The sequence below is a fragment of the Camellia sinensis genome, chromosome 13 (assembly GCF_055761805.1).
Source record: "Camellia sinensis isolate YWXY chromosome 13, ASM5576180v1, whole genome shotgun sequence".
Lineage (NCBI taxonomy): Eukaryota > Viridiplantae > Streptophyta > Magnoliopsida > Ericales > Theaceae > Camellia > Camellia sinensis.
Genome location: NC_138973.1, coordinates 48,590,853 through 48,614,574, shown reverse-complemented (window position 1 = coordinate 48,614,574; position 23,722 = coordinate 48,590,853). Strand labels below are relative to the sequence as shown.

The 23,722-nt window shown below is 38.9% G+C and overlaps 1 protein-coding gene across 1 annotated transcript; it reads left to right on the top strand.

Moving 5' to 3' along the window:
• Window positions 1-1,163: 1,163 nt before the first annotated feature.
• On the top strand, window positions 1,164-2,042 carry LOC145805371 (uncharacterized). The gene has a single exon (XM_082900492.1). It carries the CDS (start codon window positions 1,164-1,166, stop codon window positions 2,040-2,042), a length of 879 nt encoding a protein of 292 aa, XP_082756618.1.
• The last annotated feature ends 21,680 nt before the right edge of the window (window positions 2,043-23,722 follow it).

Here is a 23,722-nt window from a genome sequence, read left to right as displayed (position 1 = left end):
AGAAGGTTTTGGAGCAGAGGAAGAGTTTACAAGATCTATCTTGGCAAATTCTTGGTCCAGAGGTTTGTAGTTTGCAAAAGGTTCCATAACTTGTATAAATGGAGGCGGATAAATGTGGCCAATAAATGCATAGAGGTTCTTTCAAGGTCAATCATCATTGTCTAACACCTCCTTGTATGCTCAATCGATGTAAGAAAGGGTTTGTTTGGCCATGAGAGGTGTATCAGCCCCTTCGTATACTCAAATGGTGGGGAAAATGTTCAAGCATAAAGAAGAATTTAATGAAGTTTAGTGCTTCATTGATTGAAGACGGTTGCACTTCTAAGATGAGCAAAGTTCATGCACATCCTAGGACGTGGGCAGAGTGCATTAATCCACTAATATCACCAAGTATTGGGTATATTAGTGCGGGGGGTAATGTTGGCTACATATTTTGTATAAGTCAATCACAGTTTAACATGTGGCACATAAAGGATAATTTGGAGAGTTAATGCAAGTCTCCAATTAGTAACAGATACATGGCAGTTCATATTGAAAATAATGGATCTATGTAACACTATAGTAGTTAGAAGGCACAAGATGACATGGCCCAACGATTACTCAGAATTCAAATTCAAATTTAGGAGGGAAGCTTAACTGAAAGAATGGTGTAGTGGAAGCTAACTGTGCGAGACCATGACTAGAGATCGTGGAAGTGCATTACCACACGGTTGGAAGCCTACTTCGACGGTTACCATTGGAAAGTATTGTTGGAAATCAAGCTCTCGTTATTATAATTGATTTAGGAGTAATGTTAGAAAAGTATATAATCATACCAGCTGTATGATTATTCCATTCCAGCTAGGTAGTAATTCTCTTTCCATATGAGAAAATAATTATGTCTGGTGATAGTGCTCTATTCCAGAAATTGTCTCTGGTCTATAATCTATTTATTTTCAGCTTTCTTTCATTATTGTTGTGAAGAGAATGATAGAATGAATGAAAACTGGTATTCCTCAATATTTTCAGACTTGTATTTCTTCATGGTATCAGAGTAGGTTTAATCTTGTCTCATCATCTTCGTCTCTTCAGTCAGTATTTGAGTTTTGTTTAATTTTTTGGTCTCTCTCTTCTACTCGAATCTATCATTCTATTTCATGCCTAAATACGGTCTAGCTTCTGTTATGGCTACCAACTCATCCTCCTTTTCTTTTGATATTATCATCTCATCGTCATCATCCTCTCATCAAATGGGAACCTCTCACCTTCCGATCACCGCCCATAAACTGAATGGGCAAAATTATTTGCAATGGTCTCAATCCATATTAATGTTCATATGGGGAAAGGAGAAAGATGACTACATCACCAGAGCTTCAGCGCTTCCAGAAACCACAGCATCAACCTACAAAAGGTGGATAGCCGAAAATAATATGGTCATGTCGTGGCTCGTCAACTCTATGACCACTGACATTGGCGAAAATTTTCTATCATTTGATACTGCCAAAGAGATATGGGCAAAAGAAACGTTCTCGGACAAGGAAAACACATCTGAAATCATCCAACTTGAAAGCTCCCTCAACGATTTACGTCAAGACAATCTTACGGTAACTGAATATTTCAATACCCTTACTCGTCTATGGCGTCAACTTGATACGTTTGAAGTTCATAACTGGAAGTGTGTTGCTGATGCTTTGTTGTATAAAAATATTGTCGAAGGGAAGCGTGTGTTTAAATTCTTGTTAGGATTGAACACAAATCTTGATAAAATCAGAGGAAGAATTATGGGAGTAAAACCTCTACCTAGCCTTAGAGAGGCATTCTCTGAAGTCCGTCGCGTAGAAAGTCAAAAAAAACTCATGATAGGATCCCATCAACAACTGAATATGGCAGAAAGCTCGGCTCTTAAGACTCAATTTGCTCCTATTGACAACCGCCAGAAAAATAAAGGAGGTAGGTCTTGGTGTGATCATTACAGAAAGCCGGGTCACTCGAAAGAAACTTGCTGGAAGATTCATGGAAAGCCAGCATATTGGAAGCCATGTCAACTTCTTGAGAAAGAATGACGAGGTAATCATGTGGGTACCAATGATGTATCACCACAACCTGAAGCAAGCCCTTTCAACAAGAAGCAAATGGAGATGCTTCAGAAACTACTGTCTCATCTTCTACAGTCACAATCTAGTTCGTCTTCCAATCACATCATTGGATCCGGAACCTTGGCTCACAAAGGTAATTCTTTGAACGCCTTTACTGTTGGTAAGAAACGTAAAAAACCTTGGATTGTGGACTCAGGAGTATTTGATCATATGATGGGAGATGCAATAATTTTTTATACATATAGCTCATGTCCAAATAATTTAACGGTCCGAATAGCAAATGGTTCACCATCAAAGGTTGCCGGTATAGGTTCAGTTGTGCTGTCTAGGAATCTTATTCTTAACTATGTTCTCCTTGTTCCTGACTTGGACTGTAATTTATTGTCAATTAGTAAACTCACTAAGGAAAAGAGGTGTGTTACTAATTTTTTCTCCACTCATTGTGAATTTCAGGATTTGGATTCGGGGAAAACGATTGGCAATGTTGAGGAATGCTCTAGACTCTACATTCTTAAGGAACGCCACTATCCACAAGAACAACCTCAAACGGCAATTCGTGGTAGTTCTTTTTCGGTTTCGTGTCAAAATAACGATAGAGCAATTATGTTGTGGCACTATCGCTTAGGTCATCCTAATGTTATATATCTCAAGCATTTATTTCCTTCATTATATAATAAAAATCCAAAACTTTTTGATTGTGAAATCTGTCAATTTTCTAAGCATGTGCGGTCTCATTTTCCCATTCAATCCTATAAAGCGTCTCGTCCATTCTCACTGATTCATAGTGATATCTGGGGTCCGTCAAGAATAAAAAATGTAACTGGTACTAGGTGGTTTGTCTCATTCATAGATGATCATACTAGATTAACCTGGGTATTCCTCATGAAAGACAAATTTGAAATGAGCCAAATCTTCAAAAATTTTACAATTATGATTCAGACCCAATTCCAATCAAAAATACAAATATTAAAGTCTGATAATGCTAGGGACTATTTCAACTCCATTCTAGGAGAATTTTTAGCAAAAGAAGGGATAGTTCACTTAAGTTCATGTGTTGACACCCCACAACAAAACGGCATCGCTGAACGGAAAAATAGGCATTTGTTAGAGGTTGCTAGATCGCTAATGTTTTCCACAAATGTTCCGTAATTATTCTAGGGGGAAACTGTTCTTATATCAGCCTACCTTATCAATAGGATGCCATCTAAGGTACTACAATTCTAAACTCCTTGTCAACTTCTCCTAAAATCTTTTCCAACTACTCGGCTCATCTCTACCAACCCACCAAAAATTTTCGGGTGCTCTGTCTTTGTTCATATCCATCAATAGTATCAAAGTAAACTTGATCCCAGGTCGCTTAAGTGCATTTTCATTGGGTATTCATCACATCAAAAAGGGTATAAGTGTTACTCTCCGTTCACATGGAAATTCTACAATTCCATGGACGTCACATTTTTTGAAACCCAACCTTATTATCCCAAAATCGTTATTCAGAGGGAGACTCCAACTCAGGAATATCAATTTTGGACCCTTGAGTCATTTAGTGAGTCATCTATCACCATTAAAAATCACACACCTCAGAGTCATTTAATCAGCCTCTACCTGCCGAAAATTTCGAGTTCATTGTTGACTTGCGGGATAATGAGCACATCCAAGAGGAAACGGAGGAAGGAGCACTTTCTTAACAATCCCATGAGGCTGAGCCGGGTTCTAATCCAAGCAAAATTCTAGGTAACAATATTCCTACCACAAATAGTACTATTAATTCTAAGTTAGAAAATAGTGTTCTTAATATGCCCATAGCTTGGAGAAAAGGAGTTAGATCATGTACTCAACATCCCATTGGGAACTTTATTTCTTATGATAAGCTATCACCCTCGTTTCGTGCCTTCACTTCTAGAATCGTGGAGATACACATTCCTCGGAATATTCAGGAAGCTTTCAAGTATCCGAAGTGGAAGGTAGCAGTCAATGAGGAAGTTCGGGCTTTGGAAAAGAATGGTACTTGGGAAATTACTGATCTTCCAAGAGGTAAGAAACCAGTTGGGTGTAAGTGGATTTTCACAGTAAAACACAAGACAGATGGTAATGTGGAACTGTATAAAGCTCAGTTGGTCGCCAAAGGATTCTTCCAATCCTATGGCACTGACTATCAAGAAACCTTTGCTCCAGTTGCCAAGCTCAACACTGTTCGTGTACTTTTATCCTTGGCAGCTAATCTTGATTGGTCACTTCACCAACTTGATGTGAAAAATGCCTTCCTCAATGGTGACTTAGAGGAAGAAGTTTACATGGACATTCCTGCTGGACTTGAGACGACATCAAATTTCAACAAAGTTTGCAGACTCCGAAAATCCTTTTATGGTCTCAAACAATCTTCCAGGGCCTGGTTTGAACGGTTCACTAAGGCAGTGAAAGGGTACGGATTTGTTTAATTTCAATCCGATCATACATTATTTGTGAAGCACTCCCTAGGAGGGAAATTGGCAATTATCATTGTTTATGTGGATGACATAATTCTAATAGGTGATCATGAAGAGGAAATTGGCTTACTTAAAAAATTCCTAACAAAGGAATTTGAGATTAAAGATCTTGGAAACCTTAAGTACTTTCTTGGAATGAAGGTTACTAGGTCAAAGAAAGGTATAGCAGTCTCACAATTTAAATACGTTCTAGACTTACTGAATGAAATAGGGATGCTAGGATGCAAGTCGGCAGAAACACCTATGGACACAACTATCAAACTGGAAGAAAGTAACGATAGTGCACCAAGTGATAAAGGGAGATATCAACGTCTTGTGGGAAAACTCATTTATCTTTCTCATACAAGGCCAGACACTTGCTTCTCTGTTAGTGTGGTAAGTCAATTCATGAATAATCCAACCGAAAAACACATGACTGCTGTGACCAGAATATTGAGGTACCTAAAAATGACACCGGGAAGGGTCTCTTCTTCCAAAGAACAACAAAGAGAAAAATTGAGATTTTTTCAGATGTAGATTGGACAGGTTCAGTGACTGATCGAAGATCAACTTTTGGCTATTGTTTGTTTGTCTAAGGGAACGTGGTTACATGGCGAAGCAAGAAACAGGCAGTGGTAGCCCGTAGTAGCGATGAGGCAGGATTTCGTGCTATGGCACCAGGTATCTGCGAGGGAATCTGGTTGAACAGGCTGTTAGAAGAATTACAGGTTCCATCTGAGCATCCCATGGTGTTATACTGCGACAACCAAGCCGCCATCAATATCGCTAAGGATCTGGTTTACCATGATCAAACTAAACACGTGGAGATAGATCGACACTTTATCAAGGAAAAGATTGAAGAAGGAGTTTTCAAAGTCAGCTACACTCCAACAAACTGTCAAAAGGCTGACATTCTCACGAAAGCTCTTGCTCGAGTTAACTTCGAAGATCTAACGAAAAAATTGGGAATGATTAACATCTACAACGCAGCTTGAGAGGGAGTGTTAGAAATCAAGCTCTTGTTATTATAATTGATTTAGGAGTAATGTTAGAAAAAAATATAATCATACCAGCTGTATGATTATTCCATTCCAGCTAGGTAGCAATTCTCTTTCCATATGAGAAAATAATTATGTCTGGTGATAGTGCTATGTTCCAAAAATTGTCTCTGGTCTGTAATCTATTTATTTTCAGCTTTCTTTCATTATTGTTGTGAAGAGAATGATAGAATGAATGAAAACTGGTATTCCTCCATATTTTCAGACTTCTATTTCTTCAAGTATAAATAGAAGAGAAGGCCCCTGAATGAAGGACCCCAGACTCAGATCCAAAAACTAGTTAATTTACTTCGTTTTTCTTTCCAGTTTTTTACACTTTTAGCACTTCAATTCCTGTACTACACTTTATTTCCTAGGAGTAGTTTCAAGTAGTTTGTTGCTGTGAACGTCGTCGAGGCTAGGTCATTGTAACTTCATTGTAAGTTTTTCATTTGCTTAATGAAATTCAGTTTCTGAATTATTCCATACTTATTATTTAAATTTTTCCTAAACAAGCCACCAGTAAAAGTCCTCTTCATTGAGGCTGAAAGAGCTTCAACATAATCGTCTGATAATTGGTTGGCAGTTAACAATTCTGTAAGGACTTATTGATCCTTGTTGACACGCTTAAAATTACATAATTAACCCTCGAAAGCCAAAAAACCAACGATAACCAATTACTGTTGGAAAATTAGAATAAAAAAAAAAGGGTAAATTATAAATATATCCCTTGACGTTTGATTAAACTACGAATCACCCCCTGTGGTTTTGGAAATTACATTCCACCCTTGAGGTTTCTAATTCATAACAAATCGCCCCATTTATTAATAAATTATCAAGTCAATTAACAGTTTTTAACGACGTTAGAAATATGTTTCAATTAATAATTTAAGTAATTTTATTATTGTATAGGAGAGCAATTATGAATTTCATTTTTTTCAATTAATTCTGCTAAATAAAAAATTATGACAATGGGATATTCGTAATTTTTCAAATCACAAGGGGCAATATGTATTTTAAGAAAACCTAAAGGGGTGTATTTGTTATTTACCCAAAAAAGAAAAGAAAAATGAAAGTCCACCAAAGATCTATTTTCTGAAATTCTATACTATTTTCTGGTATTGTTCCGGGAAAAAAAATATTTTTTTATTTTTTTGTGAGGAGGAACCCTCTAAAGTATACAATGAAAATTATTGCTGAAAGGTCCACGTATATACTTTTTTATTGATTAGTTTTCATTTATGTAGTAGAGAAATGTGTGATCTATGAGACTAAGTGAAACAATAGTGACAGACAAATGTTGTAAAATCAAAATAATAAATCCAAATTGGATACTCTCCCCAAAATTGAGAGATTTATCATTAAATGCATTAACCTTAGTAACATATCTCTATAAATCGTAATTTTGATGATCTCCCAAGCAAAAAACTAGGGATGGCTAAAGCTAAAACAACACTCTGCCTCCCTTTCTCTTATCTTTCTTTATCCTGCTTCTCATTTGTGTAATTGGACAACCCAATCGCCTAACAATCAAGCTCATCCACAGGGAATCCCCCAAATCCCCTCTCTCTATCCGGGTCAAATTCCCTACGAAGAACGAACTCAAAGACCTGTTAATCAATCCATAGCTTATTCTCATCACTTGGCTCACAAAAAGGCATTCAAAATTGTGAGGAAAGAGGACTCAGAGTCCCCTACATGATAGAAGTCATAATTGGCACATTCAAAACATGGTCATCTTCGTCTAATTACAAGTCATATTTCTTACTTTTCGATACAGGCAGTAATCTAATTGGACTCAATGTGGAAATTGTAAGAAGTTGAATAACTACAACAAACACCTCTATTCCTCAATAGCCTTTCACATATTTATCGTCCTCTTCCTTATAACAAACACCTTCTTTTCCATAAAGGACAATGCATCAATGACACATGCTTGTACTTGCAAAAATACGCTAACCGAGTAGTATCAGAGGGATTTCTTGCCTCCGAGACCTTCACTTTTCATTCGGATAAAAATGGGATAGAGAAAATCAATAACTTGGTGTTTGGATGTAGATTTGACCATGTAGGTTTTAAATCCTTTGGAGCCGGAGAAAAAAATAGAATATCGGGTATTTTTGGTATGGGATGGGAAGACCAGTCTTTTCTAAACCAAATAAAACCTCGTAGCCAAGGCCACTTTTTTTTATTATTTGCCACCACTGGGAAACAATGCATACGATTCTAGAGCATTCCTCCGGTTTAGCACAAACTTTTATGCAGAATGTCATTGTTGCCAAAGTTATCATCAAGACAATTCGTTCATTATTACGTGCCATTTTTTAGGCATAAATGTCGTAGGGAAAAGACTTCCACTCACTCCTAACATCTTCGCTAAAAAAAAAAAAAAAAGCCTATGGTGAGTGCATAATATACTTGGGGAATCCATTTTCGCTCGTGGTTAACAAGGCTTTTGACGCGTTGAAGAAAACTCTTGTCAATCATTTTTCAGGGAGTAAATTCAAGAGAAGTCGAAGGCAAAATAGGTTTGAGCTGTGGTATGAGAAGGATGATATAAGTGGGACTAGAATGTTGGGGATTCAGGATCTCGCCCAAGACCTTCTAAAAATCATACCAATCAGAAAAATACATACACACCCAAGGAGACACCACATTTAACGTGGTTCGCCTCAGTTCTGTAACAATCCCGATCCGTAATTAATTACTAATTTGTAATTAAGGATGTTAATTAAGTGATTAAAATAAATTATGTGTTTATTGTGCATTTTGTGTGCTATTTGACTTTCTATTTGTTATTCGCAGAACTATCTGTCTAGAATTCTACTTTAATCTGAAAATTGAAAGCCTTATCGGCATCTAAAACTAAAATTGGTTACATCAATATGTTATTCGGAATTGTTAGAGACATATGGAAAATTAATTAAAAATTAATTCAGTCTGATTAATTAAGTTGTGTTTAGCAAGCCTAATATTCTAATTAATATATTATAGCATCATAACTATATATATATATATGAATGTTAAGCTCATTTGAGCTCAAAACTCCTCATTCTTAAGTGGAAAAATCTGAGATAGACTTCTAGGGAGAGAGTGAGGTCACTTTTAGTGAGAGAAAAGAAGAAATTGAAGAAAATTTGAAGGAAGACTTGAAATTTATTATTTGTAAGCTCAAGATTGTGCAAGAACAAGAGAATTTGGAGACTCTAGGTAAGAATTCAACTCCTAAATTGTGAACCTAGGTCTTCAAACATGAAAATACATTAACAATAAGAGTTCAAATGCATATTATGAGCTTAGAAAAAAGAATTGAGTTGTAATTCATACATGCATGCACATATGAGTATTAAATCATCATCTTGATCATGAGCCTTATCATTTATGTTGAGTTTAGACCATGAAATTAACATGCATGCATATTAGATCAAGTTTTGAAAGCAAATTCTATGTTTGAAGAGTTTTGAAAAGAATTCTACATAAATATTGAACCTTGCCATGTTAAGTTTGATTTTGAACATCTAAGTTGTTATTGTAAGTTAATTGGTACATGCATGTGTAATTCATCATGTTCCAGAGTTCAAATTTATGTTTTGAAAAAGAGTTTTGGACATGCATGGAGCTTTTAAGCTCAATTTTGCTAAAACCATGTAGTTGAAGAAAAGAGTTTGTAAGTTTCCACGTACATGTGTTTCGAGTTTGGTTTTGGATGAATTGGCAAGCTTTTGGACCTTGATTTTGCGAAATGATCTTTAATTTACAATGCATTACAAGTTACAAGTGTTTTTTCAATTTTTGGGCCCAAAGGATATGTTTTGACACTTTAAAATAGAGTTTTGAAGCTGGGAAGCAAATCTAGAAATTCCAGAATTCTACTTCTCCGCTCGAGTGCGAGATCCTATGCTCGAGCGACCACACTTGATTTTGCACTTCCACTTAAGCGACTAAAGGTTGGCTCAAGCGTAAAATGTATGCTCCCAGAAGTTTACAAGTTTTGCAAACCACTCGAGCGACCAAAGTTGCACTCAAGTGAGGACCTCAGTCTCACACTCGAGCGATCGTCGAGCGGAAAATTCACACAACTAGTACTTTTGCAGAGTTTACAGACCGCTCAAGCGACCGAAGTTGTATAGGTCACAATAAGAAAGAACTAAGTTAAAGAAATTTCAGGTGTGTGTTTCAATACGTATTCATTTTGTGTTTGTGTAGGTCACGTGCCATTAATCGCGTGATCCGTCTGCTATATCTGTTTTGCTATTGGAGCCAGCAATGAGTAATAACTTTGTAAAACTATGTTCAATTTATAAGTATTTTCTGAATGATATAAGATGATCTGTTTTCTAAAATATTAGTTTCTGTATGAATGAATGGTTTTCTAATGTTTCTGAAATGTACTCGTGGCATCATTAGTTTTAGATGACATCTGTTATCTATTCTGTTATGTGCCAATTATGGGCTAACTGTACGTCTCATGAGCCAATTGTTATGGATCCTTCTGTATTCATCCCATTTATGGGCTAACTATACGTCTTATAAGCCAACTGAACCGTCTCCGTGCACGTGAGTCAGCTGTATTCCTTTATGGTCATCCCTTATGGGTCAACTGTTTCTGTTAGTGCTAATAGATGTACCACATACGATTAACTGTGAATTCTGATTATGAATATGATTCTGATTTCATTTCTGCTATGAATACTGATTCTGAATAAGAATATGAATCCATTTCTGATATAGACTGAATTCTATTTTTTGTAGCTGTTAAGGACAACATTCATTAAACCCTTTACCTTGTTATTATTCACTAGGCTCCCACTCACTGTATTATTTATGTATGTAGATGATCAGGCGCGTGGCCAAGCTCAATGATGATTGCGTGGAGTTCTGTTTTGTCAGCCAGCCTTTGTACCTCCCAAGGAGGTTCCGAAAAAAGTCTAGTGGTCATGTTTTTGTGAATTTTGATTTCTTTTGTGAATTTTGAACAAGCTTCTGTTTATCTATATATTGGGCTAAGTCCCATTTTGACTTTATCTGTATTAATAGGTGACGTAAGACTACTGTACTTATGACATTAAGTATATGTATACAAAGTTTTAAATATTTTGTCCCATGTACGTTAGCACAGCTCTATGGACAATGTATTTTTATATATTTGTTTCTGCTAGCCCCTCATATTTTGTTATTTAAGTTAGAGGCCTTCAGTAATCCTAGGATTACTAACCAGTTATGACGCTAAACCTATAGAGGCGGGTTTGGGTCTTAACCAATGCCTATGTCCATAGGAGAGAAACCAGTTATCACTATAACAATCGAAAGATTACAAAGAGAATAACAATGGAGGAAGAGACCACTCTCACTTAACTCCTATTGAGCTATCCCTCTTGCATAGAGGGAGCTCCCCTCTCTCACACTGAAGGACTCTCTGTCTCACTCTCTCTACATTTTCCTTGGTTGCTCACTCGCTCTTTCTCCCTTACCCTCTTTATATATACACATAATGGTAAGAGAGGAAGTCTTCCATGTGAGCTGGCTACCAGCCCTCTTCTTCTCGTTTCGATGGCCATCATTATGGCTTATCGGTTGGCAGCCGTCTTCTTTGACTTCATGCGTTGGTTTTACATGGAGAAGAGAATCTCCCCTCACATAGGGTGATAACACAACATAGAAATCTTCCTGGGATTACATTTCATATGAAAGGTGGTCCTGATATGGTGCTTATGCCAGAATGTATGTACAGTGTTGGGATTGATTATGGAAAATAGTTTTTTGTTTGGAAAAATTGCCTTCTTATTTCTATAAAAAAAAAATTATCAGCGAAATAAAAATTTTATTAAAAATATAAAATTACAGTCTTATTTTTATAAATTGACTGTCATAGGAGCATATCAGCAGGCAAATCAACGATTTGTGTTTGATATTGTTTGTGTGAGTGATTTTCTGACCACACTGCCCGCTTAGTAACCAGCTGGAGAGCACCGGCAAAATAGATGGCACCTAGCTGACTTGCAACAGAAAGAGAAGATTCCGGCGGTGGTTCGTCCACCTGGGGGCACTCTGATGATCAAGTCAGTATATCTCTCAAAGATAAATTAAGTGCTAAACTCACAATCTTGAGTACCAAAAACATACCTTAGACCCATGGGGGTGCCTCTCTTTTATAGCCAACATAAATCTAGTCCCAATAGAAGCCTAACTTCTATGGACTCAGGATTACTGCTAATCTTGAACTCCCAGTAAGATTAGGATAAACTCTCTAAGAGTCTTATCTTAATACAAATTGAAGTCTTCTCTCATTCTAGGACTCTTGCCCCTCATCCGCTTATCTTGGATTCCAATATCTTCGGAGGTAACCTCGGCCTATCCGAGATAACCTCGGCATAACAACCAGGACAACCTCGGCATAACAACCAGGACATGTGGCACCTCAGTTGACACGTCGGCGTCACATTGGCCACATGTTGGTACTCAGAAAATATATCCCCATAACTGCCCCCTAGGTTCTATTACCTCGGTATTTTGAGGTAATAGAACCTACACTGTTCGTTCATCTGTGCCCCGCTGTCCGAGATCAAACTCGCCGACTTCAAAGTTCCCTGGACTTTACTGTCCACTTCTGTCAAGTATCAAGCTTCATTCTTTCCAAGCTGCTCGAGATCACACCTCCTAGCCGAGGTTCTTGTTCCATTAATTCGTAAACTCCAAGAGCTTTGCAACTGCTCCATTCACATTCTTCGACGAGTTCCCGACTTCCAGTCATCTATTTGACTCCGGCGATCTTCATATCGGCGTTCATTTCTCTTGGTAGGTTCATAAACTCTTTTATTAAGCTCAATCTTTCATAACTCTTCTGAATCCATTTACTTGCCCTCTGTTGTCTTCTATTTTCGTTTGTTTTCAAGTTTTGAATTGTTTGAACGCCTGGCACTGTTCTTGCCATATCCGCTTTCTGTTGCTAGCATCGTGTCTGGGTCATTACTTTCTTGTTCTTCACATACTTACTTAGTGCCTGTGCACGTGGCTTTATTTTTGAACTTTGTCGTCTTTTTGACTCTGATTTTTCTCTTTTTTCATTCAATCCTCCAGTTTTTTCTCTTTCTAGCTCTTTTGCTTAAATCCGTCATTGTTCCAAGCTTTCAAGCTCTACAACTGTTTTCGTTTCTCTCCTCTGGTGAAGCTTACGTCATTCTGTCATTTTCGCATCCGTCGTCAGACTTCATCTATTCTCATTATGGCTTCCCTCTTTCTGGTAAGCCACTGTTCCTCCTGGTTTTATTTCTTATTGCTTTCCAAGAAGCTCTGCTTCATTGTTAATCACCATTGCTGTTTTACCTGTTGTTTCCAAATCATCTTCTTGAATACACACTGTTCACACATCTGTTGATTTCTGTCACTGTTCTTAGCTTGACACACCTGTGCAATCTTTTTATCTTGATTTCCTGATAGCTTCATCACCATTCTTGATTACGAATTACATTCTTGTTTCTATTTTCTGTTTCTTTTTCCAAATTCTTGCTTTCAATCCTTGCCTTCAAACTTCGAGGTGCCAATCGCCGAGAAGAGCTTTAATCAAACTCTTCGGGAGATCGATGCTGAGCTCGAGGCTGAGAAGGCTGTTAAGAAGTCTTCCTTACTGTCTTCTATATCCTGCCATTAATGCCGAGTAGTTTTGTTTCCTTCTTTTACTCCTTGTACCTTGTACCTTGTACTTTGTCCTTCTTTGTATGCTTTTAATCCGGCCGACGTGCCATTTTTGTAGTCTGAATAATTTATTTTTCAATATTCAGGCCAAAGTGCCTTCTTTCTTCTTTAAATGTATTTCTCTAATTTTTTCTTTGAATGAATGTCTTCTTTTTTCTGTTGTTGTATGATTCTACACTTAAAATAATTTGTATGTCTTCAAAGTACACCTTGACTGTACAATCTCTTCGGGTAAAATACCTCTGTCACAACTTCTAATCTTGCTCATCTCAGCCTTGTCCTAATCACTTGAAAATATTGTAACAAATATTTTTACAAGTGTTGCTTAGGACTTGTCACTTTCTCAATGTCCTCTATCAAGACTTCAGTTTTCCATATTTCAAGTTTTGGCAACCTACTAGTTTCGGCAAGTAAGCAGATATTGCTTGAGCTTGACTTTAACTTGTAAATTTTTCTCAAAAATTTCAACAAGTGTTTTAACCATCAGCCTTTATCATAACCTCGGCTTAACTTCAGCTTGTAAATTTTTCTCAGAATTTCAACAAGTGTTAAACCATCTTCCTTTCGATACGACCTCGGTTTAACTATAACTTGTAAATTCACACAGAATTTCAACAAGTGTTAAACAATGATTTCGGTTTAACTTCAACTTGTAAATTCACACAGAATTTCAACAAGTGTTAAACATTATCTCGGTTTCAACTTGTAAATTCATACAGAATTTCAACAAGTGTTAAATATTATCTCGGTTTAACTTCAACTTGTAAATCCACACAGAATTTCAACAAATGTTTAAACATCATCTCAGTTTAACTTCAACTTATAAATTCACACAGAATTTCAACAAGTGTTAAATATCATCTCGGTTTAACTTCAACTTGTAAATTGTCCACAAATTTCAACAGGTGTTAAATTTGACCTCTGTTTAACTTCAACTTGTAAATTCACACAGAATTTCAACAAGTGTTAAACATCATCTTGGTTTAACTTCAATTTGTAAATTCACACAAAATTTCAACAAGTGTTAAATATCACATCGGTTTAACTTCAACTTGTAAATTCACACAGAATTTCAACAAGTGTTAAATACCACATCGGTTTAACTTCAACTTGTAAATTCACACAGAATTTCAACAAGTGTTAAACAATGATCTCGGTTTAACTTCAACTTGTAAATTTACACAGAATTTTAACAAGTGTTAAACAATGATTTCGATTTAACTTCAACTTGTAAATTGTCCACAAATTTCAACAAGTGTTAAACAATGATTTCGGTTTAACTTCAACTTGTAAATTGTCCACAAATTTCAACAAGTGTTAAACAATGATTTCGGTTTGACGTAACTTGTAAATTGTCCACAAATTTCAACAAGTGTTAAAACAATGATTTCGGTTTAATTTCAACTTGTAAATTGTCCACAAATTTCAACAAGTGTTAAACAATGATTTCGGTTTAACTTAACTTGTAAATTGTCCACAAATTTCAACAAGTGTTAAACATATTTTTCTTTCTTCTTCTCTCTGCCCCATGCATGGCTTTCACATGCTCTTTTGTGGACCTTATAAAAGGTCTTCAACCTGGCTAACTGCAGTCTGACCTTGTATGTTTTCTTTTTATCTTCTGAGATCTGAGATCTGCTCACTGAGCTCTTCTCTTCTCGGGCTTAAGTGCCGAGGTCTTGTCTGTTGGAATCTTGAATCTGCTCTCTCAGGTTGAGCTCTTCTCTTCTCGGACGTACTCATCTAGGCCGAGATCATGCCTTCTGGGATCCAGGATCCAGGATCTGGAATCCGGGATCTGCTCACTTAGGCTGAGCTCTTGTCTTCTCGGACCTACTCATCTAGGCCGAGATCATGCCTTCTAGGATCCGGGATCCAGGATCTGGAATCCAGGATCTACTCACTTAGGCTAAGCTCCTATCTTCTCGAACCTACTTATTTAGGCCGAGATCTTGTCTTTTGGGATCCGGGATCCAGGATCTGAAATCCGGGATCTGCTCACTTGAGCTGAGCTCTTCTATACTTGAATGTCATCTCCTTGGGAGCACTCATGCCCCCTGTCTTTGCGTCCCTTCTGGAAAGGTCTTCACTCCGTTTATGTCGACACATTCTCCATCTTTGCTAAACTCTTCGTTTCCGATACGCTGATCTTGTACAGTGATGGCCATCTATTCTCCTTTCTTTCCCACAAACGACGCCAAATTGTGTGAGTGATTTTCTGACCACACTGCCCGCTTAGTAACCAGCTGGAGAGCACCGGCAAAATAGATGGCACTTAGCTGACCTGCAATAGAAAGAGAAGATTCCGGCGGTGGTTCGTCCACCCGGGGGCACTCCGACGATCAAGTCAGTATATCTGTCAAAGATAAATCAAGTGCTAAACTCACAAGCTTGAGTACCAAAAACATACCTTAGACCCATGGGGGTGCCTCTCTTTTATAGCCAACATAAACCTAATCCCAATAGAAGCCTAACTTCTATGGACTCAGGATTACTGCTAATCTTGGATTCCCAGTAAGATTAGGATAAATTCTCTAAGAGTCTTATCTTAATACAAACTAAAGTCTTCTCTCATTCTAGGACTCTTGCCCCTCATCCACTTATCTCGGATTCCGATATCTTTGGAGGTAACCTCTGCCTATCCGAGATAACCTCGGCATAACAACCAGGATACGTGGCACCTCGGCTGACGCGTCGGCGTCACCTTGACCACGTGTTGGTGCTCAGAAAATATATCCTCACATTATTCATCATAAATTGTATTTCGGTCCAGAGAATTGTGCCCATAGATCATGAAATCTATTTGAAAATTTTTACTCTTACTAAAGTTTTATGAGAATTATGTAACAGTTATATTTATGTAATTAAATGTCATTTTGTTGGCTTATTTTTCCTACGAAGGAAAATATCATAAATGCGAGCGTGCCAGCAAAGATTGAAAAATCCTTACAGATTAAATTCAAGCCAATTACCAAGCGATTGTGTTGACGGTTCTTTTGCCTCAACGAAGAGGACTTCAAATTTGCCAAGTGTAGCGAAAAGAAAAAGTAAAAGAAGAAAAAGGGACGGAGAAAGATGATTGAGTGAACAATCAAAGTAATAAATACTTACCTCTACTCCTATGCTTCGAAAAGAAAGTACATAAAATGCTTCGAAATGGAAATACTGAAAATAAATGCTTCGAAATATAAATCTATGTTAAACCACTCCTAAGATAAGGAAAATGACAAGAAATATTGAAATCAATTGTCTTTGATTTAAGTTCTGGATCTTTTACAATGTAGCCATTAATGGCTATTTATAGAAGAAAAAATACAGCAATAACTACTTAGTAACTACCCATTTCTTCCATCTTCATTCTTGTCTTGCCATGTGTCCTTCCACTCATCCACTTTGTCCTCCCACTCATCCACTTTGTCCTTTATATTCTCCATTATCTCTATAACTTCTTTTAACTTCCAAATGAATAAGAGGATGCCACGTGTCCTGTAATTATTAAATAATAATAAAATTACAGATTTATGGTGCTAACATTACCCCCCGCGACCCTTAAAAATGATGTTTATTTGAATTTTTGAAGGGTCGAACCAAGCACATGACTAATCTAAGCAATAAAATGCTTCAAATAATATCAACAAAGTTCTCCGAATGATATAATAGCACCAATGAAGTGCTTCGAATGAGTATGGAATTATGACTAAATGTCTCGAATGCTAGCTATTACGGACTAGTAACAAGCTTCGAAGGTAGTACAAAGGACCAAAATCATATTTCGAATGTTGAAAGTGCCGACAAAGGATAAATTACATCCTTAGAAATACTTAGCAAAGTTTCAAAGGTTCACAACCACCATCATTGTTTCTTTGAAGCTGTTAATGCAAGATGGAGTGCTTCGAAGCTTACAAAATTATGGCAAAAGAGCCTTCGAAGCAGCTTTTGGCCAACATTGTAGTTATTCACATTTTGTATGTTCTGGTTCATACATAATTAATGAAAATATTAATTTTGTGCTTCGAACCAGTTATTAATTCTTCGAAGACATCAAAACTGTTGTTCTTCGAACCAACTTATCATGCCAAAAACAGGCATTATTCGACAACTAATTAATTGTCATTTTACATATATTTGAAGAGATGTACACATTTCGAAAGTTTTCAAAGCTCTATACAGTTTCGAAGGTGAAGTAATCAACCTTCGAAACAACTCTTGATGTTTCGAATGTATATTCAAAGCTTTATACAGCTTCGAATGTGAAGTAATCAACTTTCGAAACAACTCTTGATGCTTCGAATGTATCTTTGATGCTTTGATTGTGTACATACAAATAACTGGCCATCAATTTGAAAAGATAAGCCATTCTCAACCATTTATTTAAATGCACAGGCTTTTTCTAGCCAAATTCATGCATTTTAAATGGTCATCCCTTGTTCTTAGTGCTTCGAACTCATAAGAACAATTTGTTAATTTTATTAGCCACATCATCAAAATTATATTTTGATGTGAACCACAAATCCAAAAAGGATTTTGAACACCAAAAGTCATAGTATAGTGTGACCATGAAAATTCATACTTTTTGACATTTTGAAAAATGTCAAAAACTTTGAATTCATGAACAGCGGCTTGTTCATTATTCTTGACCATGCTTGTTTTAAAAACATGACTCTTGCCGAGTAGATTTTCATAATTATTTGGCAAAGTGGGTTGTTTTTCCATGTTAGCCATTAATGGCTTATGAAAATCACCCATAAATATGTTATTTTCATGACTTGACTCTCTAAAATTTGGTTTTTGGACCTCCCGAGCCATGTATAAAACATCATTCTTAGCCAAATTTGGCTCAAAAACATGCTCTTTCGTTATGTTAATTTCATAATTTAGCTCTTTAAAAACGGACTCTTGAACCCCCCGAGCCATTGATGAAATCAACTCTTTACTTTTGCTATTTTCAACCATGGAAAAATTCTGAAAAAATTCACCAATTCCGGCCATTAAAGACTTGGTAGTGAGAGTTGATAACTCATCATTCCATTGGCGAATTTCCATATCAAGTTGATGAATTTCTCTAATTAAATGGTGTCTTTTTTCTTCCACCAAATAATATTGTAATGGATGAAGGTTTATTTCATCAAGAAAATGGATCTCTTCTTGAAGATCCAAAATTTTTCTTTCATGCCAATATATTTCAAATTGACAAGTTTGAATGGTGAAATCCAAATCGTTTGTCATTTCTTACACTTGGCAGTCCCACTGGGCGTGCCAAAAAATGTTGGCTTATTTTTCCTACGAAGGAAAATATCATAAATGCGAGCGTGCCAGCAAGGATTGAAAAATCCTTACAGATTAAATTCAAGCCAATTACCAAGCGATTGTGTTGACGGTTCTTTTGCCTCAACGAAGAGGACTTCAAATTTGCCAAGTGTAGCGAAAAGAAAAAGTAAAAGAAGAAAAAGGGACGGAGAAAGATGATTGAGTGAACAATCAAAGTAATAAATACTTACCTCTACTCCTATGCTTCAAAAAGAAAGTACATAAAATGCTTCAAAATGGAAATACTGAAAATAAATGCTTCGAAATATAAATCTATGTTAAACTACTCCTAAGATAAGGAAAATGACAAGAAATATTGAAATCAATTGTCTTTAATTTAAGTTCTGGATCTTTTGCAATGTAGCCATTAATGGCTATTTATAGAAGAAAAAATACAGCAATAACTACTTAGTAACTACCCATTTCTTCCATCTTCATTCTTGTCTTGCCATATGTCCTTCCACTCATCCACTTTGTCCTCTCACTCATCCACTTTGTCCTTCATATTCTCCATTATCTCTATAACTTCTTTTAACTTCCAAATGAATAAGAGGATGCCACGTGTCAAAGTTAGTCCGGTCTGGAGGTAACTTGATGTTAGTCCGGTCTCAAAGTTAGTCCGGTTGCGGTGTATTATGGTTAGATCGGTCGGAGCTTGCTACTCAGAAGCTTGGTCTCAGCATACCATGGTTGAACGGGAGAAAACCGAACTAAGGATAGTTCGGCCTACTCTGGGGCTCAGCATAGCCAGTGTTATTTCGGTCACATAGAAGTTCGGCCGTGGTAAAAACCATCCCACTTGGTTTAAGCAGTGGGGGAGGGTGTAAAAGGATAAGCATTATCCTTAGGAATATGAATCCTAGGAGGACTCTGCATGGAGAAATAAAAGTCCTACTAGGATTATGCCATTCGAAACCTATAAAAGCTCACAAGCACCACCTTGAATGAGGTAATTGAACACAATTCTTTCTGAGAACATAGAGCTTTGTCTATTTGTCAAGCTTACTGACTTAGGCATCGGAGAGGTTTCCGGCACACACCCGCGCGGCTAGCTCACGTTTGTGTTTTCAGGTGATAAAGCGACGTCGTACGGAGGAGCGTGGACTTGGTCAACAGGATTATACGAGGAGAATTATTTCCTCCCCGTACAATTGGCGCCGTCTGTGGGAATAACAGACAAGAACAAAAACCTCTTGACTAAGCTTCTCCTTTTTTTCAAATCAATGGCACACATTGAAGAACTACTGCAGTCCGCCGTCGACGGGCTAACTCCAGACGGAGGCGCAAGGCGAGAAGGATTACCCTCTGTCCCTCCTATGGCAGATCTGGAGCCCCAACAACATAATTCCAGGAGGAGTGGCAGGGGAAGGCGGAATAGCAGCCCTCGTCACTCTCAAAGTCCTGACAGGCAAAGGAGGAGGATTGATCCTCAAGCCCTGGAAGATCGCGTGAAGGAACAAGATGAACTAATTCGAAAGATGGCAACGGACATGGAGGCTTTGAAACGCCAGATGAAGACTAAAGATGTGGCGACAGGAGAGGGGCGCAAGCACAAGACGCCCCCTCGCCACTCAGAGAATCATAGTAGGAATACTACACCCTCCCAAGGAAGGAGCAGAAGCCTCAGGACAGGCGACACTCATTCCTTATCTTCCAGAACTCGTCACTCCAGGTCTGAGAGGACGAGATCCGAAAGATCATACACTGAAGGAAGCACGTATTGGCCTTCACATTCACACGAAACCAGATCTAGACAAACAGAGCTGCCCAGGTCATCTGACTTACGAACCGTGCTCGAAGAAAAAGCACGATGCAAGGAGGATGCCAGGGCAAGGGATCCACACCGAGTTTCGGCCTTACAACGGTTGGCTCCTCGGACGCATGGAAGCGTCGAGGTTGGAATGCCAATACCGCGACCGGCCTACAAACCAACGGACAAGGCATTGGCAAGACTACAGACTTCGCCGTTTGTCCCAGCGATCGAAAACGCGCCCCTACCATCAGGCTTCCTTCAGCCGAAATTCAATACATATGAAGGGAAAACGGACCCGTATTCACACCTGAGCCACTTTCGCCAAGTCATGGCCGTGTACAGGCGAAACGAGGCCTTAATGTTCATACTCTTCCCGTCAAGTCTTGGCGACCTAGGCTTGACTTGGTTCGAAAAGCTCCCAGAGGGCAGCATAGCTTCCTGGGCCCAATTGGCAGAAGCGTTCGTAACGAGGTTTCGGACAAATACTAAAACACCGGTGGAGATAGACCAGTTACTCTCCATCGACATGGGTGAAAAAGAGACCCTCAGATCTTACAACAGTCGCTACTGGGAGACATTCAACCAGATTAGAGACTGCCCTACCAATCTAGCCATTGCGCAATATAAAATAGGCTTACCAGTAGGGAACAGACTAAGGGATTCGATTACCATGACGCCACCCCTCACCATGGAGGCCCTGATGGAAAGAGTGCATCAGCACATCAGGGTAGAAGAGGATGGCGCACGTGCAAAAGCAAAATCTAGTACAACCACAGTACCAGAAAAGAAGACCTCAGCAAAGGTCAATACAGTAGATCGGCAGAATAGAAACGGGTGTGGCAGACGAGATAACGGAGAAGACCCAGACAAAAGATGGTTGAGAATCCGCACTGCCATAACAACGGTGTTCAAAAAACCAATATATCGGATTCTGAGCGAAATAAAAGACGAGCCTTTTGTCAAGTGGCCGGCCAAGCTAGGGGAAGCTCAGAAAAATTACGACGACAGATCACGGTGCACCTTCCACAAAGAAAAGGGGCACCGAACTGAGAATTGCACGCCACTGAGACAGCACTTGGAAGAATTGGTGGCAGCAGGCCACTTGGACAAATACATTGAAGGAGGAGCGCAACCGACCCCCCAAAATCATAATGACCATCCCAACAGAATGCCAATCGATGCACCACCTCAAGGCATTATCAATGTAATTCATGGAGTTTTTGAACCTGAGCGCGTATGCGAGCTCAGAGGTTCAATTAAGAAGGCTGAGCACTTTAGGGAAGTATTAAGTGCCCAACCTGCCATCAAGAAGGGGAAAACAGAGGCAACAAACGTCATGTCTTTTTCGGATAAGGACCTGGATCGAATATACTGTCCTCACAATGATGCTCTGGTTGTCACTCTCCGAGTCAAAGATTTTGACGTCAAGCGGATTCTGATTGACCAGGGTAGTTCATGTGAGATCATGTACTACGACACATTTAAACAACTGAAGCTGCAAGACAAAGACTTGGCGCCTGCAGTTTCTCCCCTGATTGGATTCAACTCCATGCCAGAGTGGCCTGTCGGCAAAATAATTCTTCCAGTCAGAGCAGGGAGTGTAACAAAACAAGTGGAGTTCTGGGTATTGAAGGTCCCCTCCACATACAACATCATCTTGGGCAGAACATGGTTGCATGCCATGCGTTCGGTAGCGTCATCATACCATCAGGTAATGCGGTTCCCCAATGACACCGGCATAATTGAAGAAGACTATGGCGATCAGATCATGTCAAAACAATGCTTCGCCACAGCAAATGGAAGCCGAGCTGCCAAAGGATACGTTCATTCGGTGGAAGAACCAGAGAGTAATGAACTATTCGCGGACGTCGGCAAAGAGGCTGATCAGAAAGCGGTGGAGGACTTGGTGGAGGTAAAAATAGATGAGAAGAACCCGGATAAGTTCTTCTTGCTTGGCTCATCGTTGTCCAGCACTGAGAGATTAGTTATTGACCTCTAATATCGAAGTGTTTGCCTGGACACCTTACGACATGCCAGGCATTGATCCAAACTTCATCAGTCACCAACTCAATGTCCACCCATCCGCCAGACCTGTCATTCAACGCACACGCAGATCGGCACTCCACCACGCCGAAATAGTGGCAGAAGAGGTAGGCAACCTGCTGGAGGCAGGAGCAATAAGGGAAGTGCACTACCCAAGATGGATCTCCAACACAGTCGTAGTGCCAAAAAAGAATGGTAAATGGCGTGTCTGCGTCGACTACAAAACAGTCAACAAGGCGTGCCCAAAAGATAGCTTTCCTCTACCAAGGATAGATCAACTGGTGGACCTAACGGTAGGGCATAACCGACTTAGCTTTCTGGATGCATACAGAGGCTACCACCAGATCGCCATGCATGAACCAGACCAGGAGGTCACATCCTTCACAACACCAAGGGGGTTATATTGCTACAAGGTCATGCCCTTTGGCCTAAAGAACGCAGGGGCAACATTCCAACGGATGGTCACCAAGATGTTTGAACCATTGTTAGGCAAAACAATGGAGGCTTACATCGACGACATGGTAGTCAAAAGCAAGGATGAGAATGACCATCTTAAAGATCTAGGCGAGATGTTCCAGATCCTGAAGAAACACAAGTTGCGCCTTAATGCGTCCAAATGCGCATTCAGAGTTAGATCTGGCAAATTCTTGGGCTTCCTGTTGACCAACCGAGGTATAGAAGCAGACCCCTCTCAAATCAAAGAAATCCAGGAGTTGGAGAGACCAAACTCAGTCAAAGAAGTGCAGCATCTCACTGGTATGGCAGCTGCGCTCAACCGGTTCATAAGCAGGTCATCAGACAGACTACGACCATTCTTCCAAGCTTTAAAGGCCAAGTTTGAGTGGGATGAAGAATGCGACCGAGCTCTGGAAAGCTTGAAGGAGTACATGTCTTCCCCACCACTACTTGTTACTCCAGTACCTGGTGAAGAACTCTTTTTGTACTTGGCAGTCTCTCAGCACGCAGTCAGCGCAGTGTTGGTTCGTGCAGAAGGAATACAACACTTGCCCATCTTTTATGTCAGCAAGACATTGTTGGGAGCCGAAACAAGGTACTTGCCCCTGGAGAAACTGGCATTAGCATTAATGATGGCATCTAGAAAGTTGGCGCACTACTTTCACGCCCACACCATAGTCGTCCTCACAGCCTTTCCATTAAAAGCTCTGTTTGAAATGGCGAACTTTAGTGGGCGAATTTTGAAGTGGGCAATAGAGTTGGGACAATTCGACATCAAGTTCCAACCCAAGACCGCAATAAAAGCCCAATCTTTGGCAGACTTCGTCGCAGAGTTTACTCCTGGAAGTCATCATATCTGCCCAGTCGACCTAACTGACACAACCGAACTAGGGACGG

Excerpts from the sequence above, each read along its gene's own strand:
- LOC145805371 (XM_082900492.1), top strand. The coding sequence starts at position 1,164 with ATGGCTACCAACTCATCCTCCTTTTCTTTTGATATTATCATCTCATCG.